The 15,069-nt window shown below is 43.7% G+C and overlaps 1 protein-coding gene across 1 annotated transcript in view; it reads right to left on the bottom strand.

The window, feature by feature from the left end:
* MND1 (meiotic nuclear divisions 1) overlaps positions 1–15,069 on the bottom strand; it is a 42,431-nt gene that overhangs the window by 18,405 nt on the left and 8,957 nt on the right. The window contains exon 5 of the mRNA XM_031614245.2: positions 899–973. Within this exon, the coding sequence (XP_031470105.1) occupies positions 899–973 (75 nt within the window). The remainder of the gene's footprint in view (positions 1–898; positions 974–15,069) is intronic.

Below are 15,069 nucleotides of genomic sequence, written 5' to 3'. Positions count from 1 at the left end.
AAATCAAAGGCTTCCAGATGCTGGGGGGACATGGAGGCCAGCTGCTTGTAGACCAACGCTCCAGATTTCAGGACTTTTTTGTGATGTTTAAGCTGGAACCAAAGTGTTGGAAGCATCAGCAGAAGAGGATTTCCAGGACCAATAGATTCTTGCAACTAGGGCAGGCCATGTGGTGGAGAAGGCCAAGCAACAGTCCACCTGGAAACCTGACAGGCAGAGCTCTATGTGAAAACTGCCTGTGTTTCACTGATTATGGTCAAACCCAGAACATCACCGTAAAACATTTTAGATTCCAAGATATGGCGCTTTCCCACAGAATTCCAACATTTTTTTTTACTAGATGTTCAAACCAGTTTATGCTGAGCACCTCAAAGCAAATCAGCAACTCAGGTCACTATGAAATTTTTCAAACATACTATTTCACATGTATATTAAATGTGAAGCCTAAATATTATTTTGCAGTGTACTTTAAACAGCTTCAGCATGCTAAGAGCACCAATATTAATTAACACCTCAGAGTAATAAACCAAAAAATAAGATCCCCAGCATGTAAGTTCACAGTTACTTGATTAGGCAGTTCAGGAGCCACTGGAAAATTTGGCACATATGTGAGAGCAGTTCAAGTTTAAAAATATCTTTAAATATGAAAAAGGCTAGACAACTAGACCCCAACCAGTCATACTTGGAGCAGCTACTTATCACTACTTTCCTCATTAGTGCATGACCAGCTAAAGGAAGATTCTAGCATTTAGAAGCATCTGATTTGTTTCTCTTCCTTCCTCATCTCCAGCACTTAGAAATCTTAACAGATTTCCAATGACTCATGACTACTTGCAAACTCTGAATACTTGGATCCCTTTTCCCTAATAGGACACCCTCCCCCTGCAAACCAACTTACAGTATTTTCACGTCCAATTTTCAATTTTTCAATGCCTTTTTGTAAAATCTCTTTTTTCTGACTGGTTTCTGCAAACTGATGAAGGAAACAAAAAACAAAATCAACCTATTTCAGTGACATATACACTTAACATACAAAACACATACATGCACACTTACAGAAGTCCATACATAGATAAAATACTTAAATAAACAGTATATAAACTTTTAAATATATATAATTTAACTTGTGTGATAAAAATAAACTCAAAATAAATACCAAAACACCCAAACATAAGAGTGGGGCTCTGGCCCACAGAAAAGAATTACAGAAAGCACGTGTTTTACTTCCATGCCACATAATCATGTTGCATGCTGCAAAATCCTGTTTCATACCGTAACCTGGCATCTCTACGCAAAGGCACTCACGACAGGAAGGCTTTGGACTAGATGATTTCTTTTCATCCTTTTCCAACTCTTTAATCTCTCCCATAGCCATTCCCGTACTGACTGGAAGCAGTGGCAATAGCTGCAGCAGCTCCACCTGCTCAGCTGCTGATGCCAGCCTTCCCAAAGCTTGGTATGCCATTAATGCTGCCCCAATCCCTTCAGTATATTGGTGCATAGAACTCTCTATGGCTCAAAGGCATGGAAAGCCATGTGTCCTCCTGTGCGGCACTCATAGAGTTAGACTTCCAAGCTGACTCCCTTCAGGTCTGAAGCAGAGGCATCTTTCAGAGGAAGCCGTATCTCCCAGGGCTGGCACAGACATCACTTCAGAGGAATTACCATCAAGATAGATCTCTCCCCATTAGCCTGCTGCCCATCTTTAACCAGGTCTACCCTGTTTAGTTGGAAGTCTTCCAGGGACACTTTGGAAGCCCTTAAGCTGAGCCGGATGTATGACGCACCCCCTGCTACTCGGGGGCAGTACTCAGTGTTAACTAAAGCTTCTTGAAATATGACATTGAATGAGAAAGCAAAAAAAAAAAAATTCCTATAAACATGTAGTTTGGAAATTAGCTACTCCATTTGAAATCAATACCAAGAAGAAAAAAAAAAAAGAAAACAAAAAGGTAGCATTCTTTGTAAGTACAAACTCTGGTTTAACTTGAAGATGTTCTGTCTATCAGTCAGGTAGAAACATCAGATTAATCACCAATATGATGGAGGTGGCTGTCAAAGCCCTCATTTCATTCTTAAAAAGAAACCAAACTCCTACCCTGAGCCTCTCCCCAGAAACTGTCACACAACACCTCTGCTTTTACATTCTCATTCTTCTCATTAATGATCCCACTGAATGGAAGAGCATTCCTAGACACTTCCTGCAATCCTTAGCTTTAATAATTTAACCATATTTATATTCTTTTGCAACTGAATTGACAAGACTACACTGGTCTTTACATGAAAAATCATTTCTGCAGCATGGTTCCTTCCAGGCAGACTACATACCGTCAGCTTTATTGCAAGAATTCAACCTGTTCATACAGTGCAAACAGATCTGGTTTGGAGCCACAGCCAATTTCTATCTAGACTCATGTTCCGTGTGTACATGTTCAGAAATACATCCATAAATGCATAAAAAAATATGAGGCAGAGCTTATTGCCAAGTCTTAAGATACTGGACATGAAGGCAGATAAAGCTCCATACTGGTGCTTTCTAAGGATTAGGTCCCAGCCCAACTTCAGTTAACTTGGTTTAGGGGGAAGATTCCTTTCTTCAAAACTGCTTCCTGCTCCTGGATAAACATGTTCATGCACATGTGCGCATGCACACAGATAAGGTCTGCTTTCAACAGCAATGCTTTACTTTGACTTCACTTTATATAGAGAAATTACTTTAAAATTACTATGATTTGAGGAAAAATATGCCCAGCTGGTTACTTACTGCTCTCAGTGAAAGTAACCACAGAGGCAGCTTGGGATTCAGTATGTGGCTTGAAGTACACCAACATCTCAATTTTGGTGAAGAATTCAACAACAGCACTCTTTCAGTGCTTTCCATAAAACTCATATAAAATTAAGTGTGTTAGTGTCCACATTATGCCTTACTAGACTGAAGCATACAGTTCAGAAGAGGATAGGTAGCTAGGTGAAGTTTGCCATTTGTGAAGCCCAAGGAAAAAAATGCCAGAACATACATCATTCAGTATCTCTGAAGAAAGAATTATCTGGACCTAAACTCACCTAGAAAGCAGAGATGTCAAAGAGCTTATATAAGTCTACATACTACACATGCAAAAAATAAGACAATGCTTTCTGAAACAGGGAGAACATAAAGTTGTTCATTTATCTGTTTTCCATATTTATAAAGTTCTTTAGGAACATGCCTGCATTCTTTAAGATGGAAACACAAAATCTTTCAGATAGATGTAATTAAATAACAAAAGCTGGCTACCAGCTTTTTGTCCTCTACATTCTAGGGCATTTAATCATGAAAGAGACAGTGTATGGAACTACTGAGTCACGACCTGAACCTCTGATTGATCACCTGAGGTGAACAATGAGTCAGCCATGAGAGCACAGGTGAAGGCAATTCACCTGTGCTGCAGGAAGGGGTGGAGCCTGGCTCCACCTCTCCTAGACCCATTTAAGAGCTGACTACCACTGGGGAAGGTTCTCTTCTGGAGATCTACTCCACTGGATTTTCCTGAGCAAGCTCAGGATATGGGTAAGCATCCTATTTATTTGTCTTCTTTGCTTAAGTCTCTTGTTTATTTCATTATTATAATATCTTAATATTCTTTGATTATACACACAGTAATGATAAACACTGAGAAACTTCTTTGCCAGTTCTAGATTCTGACCTGCATAATGTATAATGCTACTATGCCACAAGGTTAGAAGGCCTTCCTCTGACTAAAACCAACTAACTTTCATACGACTTTACTGAAGGTATTTTCTTTTTTCTTATATGGAGTTTATAGCCCGGAAATAGCCAAGTTGGCCACCATGACTGTCTATCCTGCTCTCAGGCAGAGGTTATATGTGGGTAATCAATATCTTGATGAAAACCTTTCTATAATAGAATGGCTAATGGCAGCCTGCTATATGGTATGGCCAAATAAATCTGATATACCTCTGCATACAGGGATATGGTCCTCCACAGAGGACCTTCAAAATTACATCCATGAACTAGGTGTAAGGGAAGCAATTTATGAAGACACATTTAATGGCCCTAATATGGTCAAATTATCAGTGGGGATAAGAGACTTAATTCTACAACAAGCTCCCTCTCATCTGTATGGTACTTTCGTCTCCATATTAAATCCCCTGGTGGCCTCAGAAGCAGTAGTCCAGCAGGCTGCCCAGTTAGTGGCTGATCTAGGAGAAACAGAATGCCTGTGGACAAGGTGCAACATCTGGACATTAGAAGAAGCTGAGGTTCTGCTGGTAACTAAAACCAAAATGCCGGCTACTAGAGCTCCTCAATTGGGATCTATAAGGGTCTCCCGAAAACAAATGTTTAATGATTTAATTTGGGCTGCGGTCCAATTTGCTAAGATTGGCCACCAGCCCCACCATATCCTTCTTCAGCTTTGGAGACAACTAAAGGACAGCCAAAAATTTCAAAACTACCCTATGAAACTAAGGGTAAAGATTATAGAGAGAATACCAACAACGACATGGAACCTAGAAGATTTCACTGTTCCTAATAGGGAAAAAAAGCCACCTCAGATGTCTTGAGCCAAAATGCCTGAGCCACCAGAAGCAAAAGAATTGGCCATAGCACAATTCATGGCGTGACGATGGATGTTACTTCCCCTAGGGCCTCCAGATGGGCCCAGAGGGCCCTATGTAGAATTAATGATTTATTGGTCCCGAAAAAATATTTGAAGAGTTATGGCATTAGTGGAAACTGGAGCAGACACATCAATTATTTACGGAGATCCAACCAAATTTGATGGAGACAGAGTGATGATTGGTGGTTTTGGGGGACAGACTATTCCTGTCACCCAAACATGGTTGAAACTGGGGGTTGGGTGTCTCCCACCCCAGGAGTATCAGGTATCTATTGCCCCAGTCCAGGAATACATCTTAGGCATAGATATTCTACAGGGTCTGGCTCTCCAGATAACTGTGGGAGAGTTCAGACTTGGACAGAGATGTATCAGTATCTGGGCGGTGCAGGCAATATTAAGAGGCCATGCGAAACATGGGCCTATTTGCCTGCTGAAACCGCGCCGGATTACTTAGGTAAGGCAGTATAGACTCCTGGGTGGGGGTGGGCAAGATGAAATATCGAGAATAGTGCAGGAATTAGAAAAAGTGGGCATTATAGGACCTGCACACAGCCCATATAATTCCCCCAAATGGCCAGTACAAAAGTCAGATGGCATGTGGAGAATGACAGTAGATTACAGAGATTTAAATAAGGTCATGCTGCCTATTCATGCAGCTGCACCCAATATTCCCTCCCTAATGGACTCATTGAGTAGGGAGATAAAAACTTATCATTGTGTCCTAGATTTAGCAAATGTGTTCTTCAGTATCCCAATTGCTGAGGAATCGCAAGATCAGTTTGTGTTTACATGGGGAGGCAGGCAGTGGACCTTTCAGGTTCTGCCACAGGGGTATGTGCATTCAACAACGTATTGCTGCAATCTAGTGGCGTGTGACCTGGCTGATTGGAGAAAACCTGATGATGTTAACCTGTATCATTATATTGATGATCTCCTGCTGACATCTGACTCACTGGAGGCAGTAGGGTAGGCAGCAGATTCATTACAGAAATGACACTATTTACAACAGAGGGGATGGGCTATAAATCCCCAAAAGGTGCAAGGTCTGGGCCTGTCTGTAAAATTCCTGGGGGTGGTTTGGTCAGGAAAGACCAAAGTACTACCCAGTGCTGTCATAGATAAGGTTCAGGCGTTCCCAGTCCCTACAACATCAAAGCAGCTGCAAGAGTTTCTAGGTATATATATTGGGTTACTGGCGTTTCTTTATACCTCACCTAGTGCAGCTGCTAAGGCCACTGTACAGACTCACAAAAAAGGGGCAGCTATGGGACTGGGGGAAAACAGAACAGGATGCTTTCCAACAGGTGAAACTGGCAGTTAAGCAAGCCCAGGCATTGGGTATATTTGATCCTACCCTCCCAGCCGAGTTGGATGTTCACGTTATTCAAGACAGCTTTGGTTGGGGCCTGTGGCAATGCTAGGGTTCTGTTCAGACCCCCACTGGTTTTTGGTCTCAGGTCTGGCATGGAGCAGGAGAAAGATACAGTATGATTGAAAAACAGTTATTGGCTGCCTATTCAGTATTGCAGGCAGTAGAATCAACAGCTCAAATGGCTGAAGTTATGGTTAAGACCACTCTGCCGATTCAGGGGTGGGTGAAAGATCTGACCCACCTTCCTAAGACAGGGGTGGCCCAAGCACAAACAGTAGCACGATGGGTCGCTTACCTCAGCCAAAGGAGCAGTCTGTCTTCATCACCCTTGAAAGAAGAACTTCATAAGATCCTAAGCCCAGTAACCTATCACAGTGATGCACCAAAAGAAACACTGGTTGCTCCACCAGAGAAGAGTCCTGTTCAGGAGGGGAATATCCTATCCCTGAAGATGCCTGGTACATGGATGGGACCAGCAGGGGCAACCCGAGCAAGTGGAGAGCAATAGTATATCATCCTTTGACTGAGACAATCTGGTTTGATGAGGGGGATGGTCAGAGTAGCCAATGGGCAGAACTGCAAGCTGTGTGGATGGTTATAACCAAGGAACCCAGTCATGGTATCCTGAATATCTGTACAGATAGTGGGCTGTGTACTGGGAGCTCACTCTTTGGATTGCACAGTGGGCCACCCGGGAATGGACTATCCATGCCTGACCAATCTGGGGCAAAAACATGTGGTTAGACATATGGAATACAGTCAAACACAGGACTATATGTGTCTACCATGTCATCAGCCCCGACAGTCACTGGGAAATGATGAAGCTGACATGCTGGCCCAAGTTCAATGGATTGAGAATTCACCATCTGAGCACATCGCCGATTGATTACATCAGAAACTATGGCATGCAGGACAAAAGACAATGTGGGCAGCTGCTAAAGATGGGGACTGCCCATACAGCTACCTGACATCATCCAGGCATGCCAGGATTGCGACGCTTGCTTTAAGATGAGACCGAGATTGTTGCCTGAAACGACAGCCCATCTTGCTGGAGGACACAATCCTCTCCAGTGATGGCAGGTCGATTACATTGGGCCCCTTCCTCAGCTGAGGGGACGAGATATGCCCTGACCTGCATCGACACTGCAAGTGGGCTACTGCAGGCCTATCCAGTGCCAAAAGCAAACCAGGCATTATACCATCAAGGCAGTGACTAAACTGATGTCTGCCTACGGGACACCTAAAGTCATTGAGAATGACCAAGGGACTCATTTTACTGGTGCAACAATACAGCACTGGGCAGAAGAAAATAACATCAAATGGTGATTCCACCTGCCATATAATCCAATGGGGGCAGGCCTCATTGAACATTATAATGGTATTCTTAAGGCTGCCCTGAAGACAGACTCCCAGTCCCTGCGGGGGTGGATGAAAAGACTGAAACCTTGGGGAACCTGAATGAAAGACCCCTGAGACTGCAGACCCAGTGCCCTGAGAATGCTGCAGACAACATGGGCCACCCCGCTTAGGATCCAAATTACAGGCACTGATCATCAGGTAAGACCCCAGATTGGTAATGAAAATAATCTGCTCCCTGCCCCTGAGAATTTAGATCCAGGCACCCATAGAATAAAATGGCCTTGGAAGGTGCAGGTAGGACCCAAGTGGTGTGGCCTACTTGCACCTTGGGGGAGATTGTTGGAGGTGGGAGGCTCAGTAGTCCGTCCTTCCAGTAATAGGTACATGGCCTACTGATATTGTGGTCAACACTCCGATCTTCATTGCTAAAGGGACGCCCATTATGTCCCTATGGCATATCAGGACACCCCCTTTGGTGCCTGATATAGTTATGCGGCCACAGACATCTGGCCAGAAGGTGTGGTACAGGCGGCCGGGACGTGCCCCAGTACAAGTGGAAGTGTTGACCCAGGATAGAAATATGGCCTCTATCTTGCCCTGGAGAGCAGACCTTCCCCTCCTGGTACCCCTGAAACATCTGCATTACTCCTGTGAGTCTTTGAGCCTTCAGGATCACTGGAAGGAACGAAACGCCATCAAAGTGATCCAGTGTTACGGTCAGATCACGTGCAGCACCTGGTGATGGCCTACATGGGGCTGTTCAAACATAGGATGGACCTGCACCTCATGATCGCATGCCTCCAGTAACATCATCGAGCACTGGCCCATGAAAGAATATAGACATTCACCAATCGTCACTTGTCTTGAATTGTACCACCAGGTGTCATGATGAAAATTGTATAAGGGTCGTGATATAGTGGATCTCTGTATTAGGAAAAGCTTACCCGCTAGTCAACCTGATCATTGGTTCATGCTGTGAAGGGGTGGAGTGTATGGGAACTGCTGAATCATGGCCTGAACCTCTGATTAATCACCTGAGGCGAGCAGTGAGTCAGCCATGGGAGCACATGAAGGTAATTCACCTGTGCTGCAGGAAGGGGTGGAGCCTGGCCCATGTAAGAGCTGACTACCAGTGGGGAAGGATCTCTTCTGGAGATCCACTCCACTGGAGTTTCCTGAGAGAGCCCAGAATACGGGTAAGCGTCCTCTTTGTCGTCTTTGCTTAAGTCTCTTGTTTATTTCATTATTATAATATCTTAATATTCTTTGATTATACACACACGGTGATAAACACTGACAAATTCCTTTGCCAGTTCTAGATTCTGACCTGCATAATGTATAACGTTACTATGCCACAAGGCTAGAAGGCCTTCCTCTGACTAAAACCAACCAACTGTCATACAACTTTACTGAAGGTATTTTCTTCTTATATGGAGTTTATTTTTTTCTTTGAGTTCACAATTGAGAATTTCAGAATTCTTTTTACGAAATAAAATAGCCTTTGCATGCTGAAGTGGGTATTCCTATGGACAACAAAAGATGGGTGTAAGGGAAGGAATTGTAGAAAGAGAAGAGATTGAAAAAGCAAACAAACAGGATGAGAATGTAAAGGGCAAAGAACAGATGGCCAGGGTCTGTGCGAGGAGCCTGTGACAATGGGAGAAACAGGAAGGCTTGGATAACAAGGCAAGAACACTGCTGAAGATAACTGTACATGGAAAAAGGAAAGAGAGCTCTCAAGGATAAAGAAGTCAGATAGAGGAAGGATGAAGACAAATATATACTATTTAACAGAGAGATAAGGGCAAATGCAGGTGATAGGTTATTGTGCATTAAAAGAAAAAAAAAAAACAAAAAAAAAAAACCACAAAACAAAAAAAATCCCCCACCATTTTACAAATGCTGCATATGTATGATAGCAAAAGAGCACATCTGGCCAAAGATAGTAACTCACCTTCCCACTCACCAGCTCTAAAAAAGTCTGATCGCAAAGGAGCGCAGTAGCAGGTAGAAGATTTCAACCCTTCGAGCAATCCTGGGACATTTTACAAGGGAACTGACAAATAATTTCAAGGAACATTAAGCACCCTGAGAGAAATCTGACTCCTGCTAATAGCTGTGGGATTGATCTGGAGGAAAAGCTACTTAATGCCTCCCCTCTACATTTCTTAGAAGAGATGTCTAGTCTGACACATGAACAACCTTCTGCCATAAGTGTAACTGATCAGATGTGGAAAACAGTACAGATAGATCTATGCTTCTGGACTGGAAAGCCTTACATCTCCAGCCTGTCTGCTCACACAGACCTCCTCAGAGCCAGCACGTGATAAAGCAAAGTACAAGAAAGCAGGAAAAATCCCACCTGGCAGAAAGCTATTTAAACAAAGGATGAGGACAAACAATACTAAATTAGTCAATAAAAAAAAACATCTCCAGAATAGTAATTACATTGTTTGTAAAACATGGAGGCAACTTGCAAGAAGCTAACATCTGTAAAACAGAAGAGCTAAGTAGGAAACCATCCTGTTCATTTTGTAGAGACTGCTGTGGTCAGTTGACTGCCCACTGGCCTGGCCCATTAATTCAGTCCCAAGTGCCCAGAGGGATGCTCATGCTTGCTTTGCCAATGTCCTGTCATGCTTAGCTTATGCAGCACTGTGTGCATGTTAAGTGCCACATAACTACGATAACCATCTCTTCCAACCCTAGCCTGGGGTCTGGTCTGTGCCGAAGAATAGAGGTTAGATGTACTTAGGTAATTCATAATGCATCGTGCACACACCACTGTCAGAGTGCAATTCAGTGATGTGCAATTGGAAGAGGAACGTTTAAGTCTGACATGCAATTGCAGCAGGTTTCATTTCACTTCCTCCACAAAATCTGCATGATACTGCTCTAGCTCAACACTAGTTTTATTCTCCAGGATTTTAAAACATGTCCAACCTGGTGTTGGCCATGCAAAGGCAGGTCCTTGCACTGGATGAAAATCAAACTGAGGACTTACATGCTAACCATGAGCATTCACAGCTGCTACCCACTGCCATTATGTTCTTACAGAGCAATATCAGATGCACCATTTTCTTGCGGTCTGAATACTCAACCAAAAATGGTATGAACAGCTATTACCTTTGTGCAACCCACAAAACTGTGGCACTGCAGCAGAATTCAAGACATCCATTTTCTAATTGTTCATAACTTTCCTGAATTATTCATTTAAAGTTTGAAGCTCTCCATGCTTTGTTTCAGGCCAGAGGAAAGCACTGTGCATTTCTAGCTTTAAGAAAAGCAGTTCAAGAGTTTTAATGTGACATTTGTAGTTGAGGGGTATATTTCTTTCCTATGTTAAATCTATCTCACCACTGAAAAAAAATTAAGTGGAATTGACAGAAGGCATACAGAGAAAGCACTTCAAAGCATTCCTCTAGATTATAAAGAAAGATTAAAAAAAAAAAAAAAAAGACTGATAATGCAAAGATTAACAGCCAAAGAACAATGTGAACATATTGAAAACAGACCTGCTGTGTTAAAAGAAAGGCACAGAGTTCCACTAAAGGAAATCACTCAGCAATTGCTGTTGACTGAAACAATAAAGCTTAAGAATAAAAAGGCACATCAATGTGCAAAATTATTTCCTAAAGTATTGCACAAAGCAAACACGCAACTGCTTTTTACATACTTACTTGCCAGGGCCTCCAAACACACAGAAGTAAACATCAAGCTGGCTGGTCACACTACCAGCATGCTCGTGGCACAGCAGAGCACCCACAGTCAATGGCAATACTGTCACTCTGCTCTCAGGTCCCATGTACACCGTTCGTGCAATTCCACTTTGCACCCATCCCACACAGGGAACCAGATTGCAGCAGTAGCAGGTCCCAGGTTTGCTGGGGCTTCAATATGGGTTGCTTTGCAGTTCTGGTGAAACACGCTGAAAGTACATGCTTGCTACCTAAATATAACCAAACAACCTTTTTTTTTTTTTTTCTTTTTTCTTTTTTTAAAGATTGTGGAAAGGAGGGAAAAATGAATGTGTCATGTCTTACCCTTAGTCATTACAAGTCACTTGAGCAACATGAGGCAGAAAATCACATTTGCTGCAGAACTCAGAGTGTGAGAGATGCACCTGGGAGACAGTCATAGTTAAAGAAATAAAGGCAAGAACAAGAGCAGAGATGAAAAACACACAGAATAAGAACATTTAACCCAGGCATCAAAGAATAGACAACTGGGTTTTTACAGCAAGAGAACGTCATAAAAGGGATTGGCAGCAGATTGTAGAAAAAAAGAGAAACAGCCCACCATATTTCTGTACTCAAAAAGTATTTTTTCTTAAACCTTGCATTATTGGTATATACTGTAGGTATGGAGAAATTTTCAGTGTAAGAACTCTTTTCTCTTAATGCACATTACAAATTTTATCATACAAAATTACCTCAATTTTAATGCCATCTTTGTCAGTTCAAAAAAACTGGGAATAAATATCACTTTCTAGAGAAAAAGCAGATCCCAAGCCCCAAAAGAAGTTATGTATGCTATTCAAAATGAAAGGCTGATGCATGGATTCTTCTGGGTGAGGAACACTTTTTCTAAAATATCATTATATTTTGTCTGTAAGTTATAAGGAGCTACAATGAGTGGGTACTTTTTTTAAAAAAATTTGGATTGTAACTTTTGTCAGTGACTAAAAACAGTGTGAGAAACTCAAGTTAAGTTACCATATTTTCAGAGATATAACCAAATGAAGCTTCAACTCTCCATACAATTGGCTGATGAATCACTACAACGGTTTAAAAAATAAAAAATAAAATAAAATTCTAAAGTTAGATCTGTGTTCTCATAAGCAACGTTTACATGTTTTGCACTAGTATTCATGTGGGTAATACAGGCATTCTCACCACTCCCACAAACATAGTGTTTCAAAATTAAATTTAGGCCTATGGTCCTGACTTACACATGAGATTGAAACATCCCATGGCAAGTCAGGTATGGCTCTGCTCTCAGAATGTCCCACTGAGTGTGAGAGGAGCCCTTCCTATGTTCACTTTTGGATAAGGAAAAGCTGAACGGATTGGAACCTGCAACCATCCGTGTATAAATCTTATATTGCTAACTGCAGCTCTTTAAAAGATCATTCATGTGGAGTAAATCATTGTACATTTAATTATTTAATTATTTAATTCTTTAATTAAAAGAACTGAATTATTTTAATTCAGTTTTGTTTCCATTTACATCCATCTATATTTGCCTTAATTGTTAACGGTCACTCAGAGAAGATGTTTTGCCACAAGCTTCTGCTTTTGCATTATTCATTTGGTAAGTACCAGTAGTGCAACAGAATAAAACAACACAGGAAGAGTTGGAGATCTGCGTGCGGTCGCACGGCTACGATCTCACTGCGATCACGGAGACGTGGTGGGACAGCTCGCATGACTGGAATGTTGTCATGGAGGACTATGTGCTTTTTAGGAAAGATCGGCCAGCAAGGCGGGGTGGTGGAGTTGCTCTTTATGTGAGAGAGCAGCTAGAATGTATTGAACTCCACCTGGGAGAGAGTGGTGTAGCAGTGGAGAGCTTGTGGGTGAGAATCAAGGGGTGGGCTGGTATGGCTGACACTTGTGGGAGTGTACTACAGACCCCCTGATCAGGAGGAGGAGGTTGATGAGGCCTTCCATAAGCAACTGGAAGCAGCGTTATGATCCCAGGCGCTGGTGCTTATGGGGGACTTCAGTTATCCAGATATTTGCTGGATAAGCAATGTGGCCAGGCATGCGCAGTCCAGACAGTTCCTGCAATGTGTTGAGGACAACTTTCTGATGCACGTGGTTGAGGAACCAACGAGGGGAGGGGTGTTGCTGGACCTTATTCTCACTAATAGAGAAGGGCTTGTCAGGGAAGTAAAGGTCGGGAGTAGCCACGAGATGGTGGAGTTCAGGATCCTGAGTGGAAGAACTAAAGCAAAAAGTAGGATTGCTACCCTGGACTTTAGGAGAGCCAACTTTGATCTCTTCCGGGACCTACTTGGAGCTATCCTGTGGGCTAGGGTGTTAGAAGGTAAGGGGGCCTGTGAGAGCTGGTTGGCATTTAAACAGCTCTTCTTCCAAGCTCAGGAAGAAATCGGGAAAGGGTGGCAGGAGACCTGTGTGAATGAGCAAGGAGCTCGTGTGCAAACTCAAAGGAAAGAAGGCCCACGAAATGTGGAAAAAGGGTCTGACCGCTTGGGAAGAATATAGAAATGTTGTCAGGACCTGCAGGGATGCGACAAGGAAGGCTAAAGCCCGCCTGGAATTGAACCTGGCAAAGGTGATAAAGGATAATAAAAAAGGCTTTTTTAAGTATGTTAACAGTAATAAGGAAGACGAGGGAGAATGTGGCTCCCCTGATTAGTAACAGGGGTGTTCTGGTAATGGGGGATGCTGAGAAGGCGGAGATACTGAATGCCTTCTTTGCTTCTGTCTTCAGTGAAAAAGCTCCCCCTCAGGAATCCGAGACCCTGGAGGTTCGTGAAGAGGTCTGGGTAATGGAAGACTTCCCTTTAGTCAGGGAAGAGGCGGTCCGAGAGCGCCTGAGCAACACCAGTGTTCACAAATCCAGGGGACCCGATGGGATGCATCCACAGCTGCTGAGGGAATTGGCAGAGGTGATTGCTGAACCGCTCTCTGTCATCTTTGAGAGGTCTTGGAGAATGGGGGAGGTGCCTGAGGACTGGAGGATAGCCAATGTCACTCCGGTCTCCAAAAAGGGCAAGAAGGAAGATCCAGGCAATTATAGGCCAGTCAGCCTCACCTCTGTCCCTGGAAAGGTGATGGAACAGATTGTGCTGGATGCCATCTCCAGACAACTGGAAGAAAAGGAGGATATGAGGAGCAGTCAGCATGGGTTCACCAGGGGGAGGTCGTGCTTGACCAACCCTTCTATGATGTTGTCTCTGGCTGGGTGGATGGGGGAAAAGCAGTGGATGTGGTCTGCCTTGATTTCAGCAAGGCATTTGATACTGTCTCCCACAACATCCTTATAACAAAGCTGAGCACGTGTGGGATAGATGAGAGGACAGTGAGGTGGGTTGAGAACTGGCTGACTGGCAGAGCACAGAGGGTCGTTGTTGGCGGTGCAGAGTCTGGTTGGAGACCTGTAACCAGCAGTGTTCCCCAGGGGTCGGTGCTGGGTCTGGTCTTGTTCAACATCCTCATCAATGACCTTGATGAGGGGATAGTGGCCACCCTCAGCAAGTTTGCTGATGGTACGAAACTGGGAGGATTGTCTGACATGCCTGAAGGCTGTGCTGCCATTCAGCAAGACCTGGGCAGGCTGGAGAGCTGGGCAGTAAGAAACCGGATGAGGTTTAACAAAAGCAAGTGTAGAGTCTTGCATCTGGGGAGGAATAATCGCATGCACCGGTACAGGTTGGGGGATGACCTGCTGGAGAGGAGCTCTGCGGAGAGGGACCTGGGTGTCCTGGTGGATGACAGGTCAGCCATGAGCCAGCAGTGTGCCCTTGTGGCCAAGAGGGCCAACGGCATTCTGGGGCCAGAAGAGCGTGGCCAGCAGGTCGAGGGAGGTGATCCTCCCCCTCTACTCTGCCCTGGTAAGGCCTCATCTGGAGTACTGTGTCCAGTTCTGGGCTCCCCAGTACAAAAATGACAGGGACCTCTTAGAAAGAGTCCAGCGGAGGGCCACAAGGATGGGTAAGGGCCTGGAGCGTCTCCCTGTGAGAAAGGCTGA

The sequence above is a fragment of the Phasianus colchicus genome, chromosome 4 (assembly GCF_987193195.1).
Source record: "Phasianus colchicus chromosome 4, bPhaCol1.hap1.1, whole genome shotgun sequence".
NCBI classification, from domain to species: domain Eukaryota; kingdom Metazoa; phylum Chordata; class Aves; order Galliformes; family Phasianidae; genus Phasianus; species Phasianus colchicus.
Note: the sequence above shows the minus strand (reverse complement) of the source record. Positions and strands in the feature narration are given on the sequence as shown.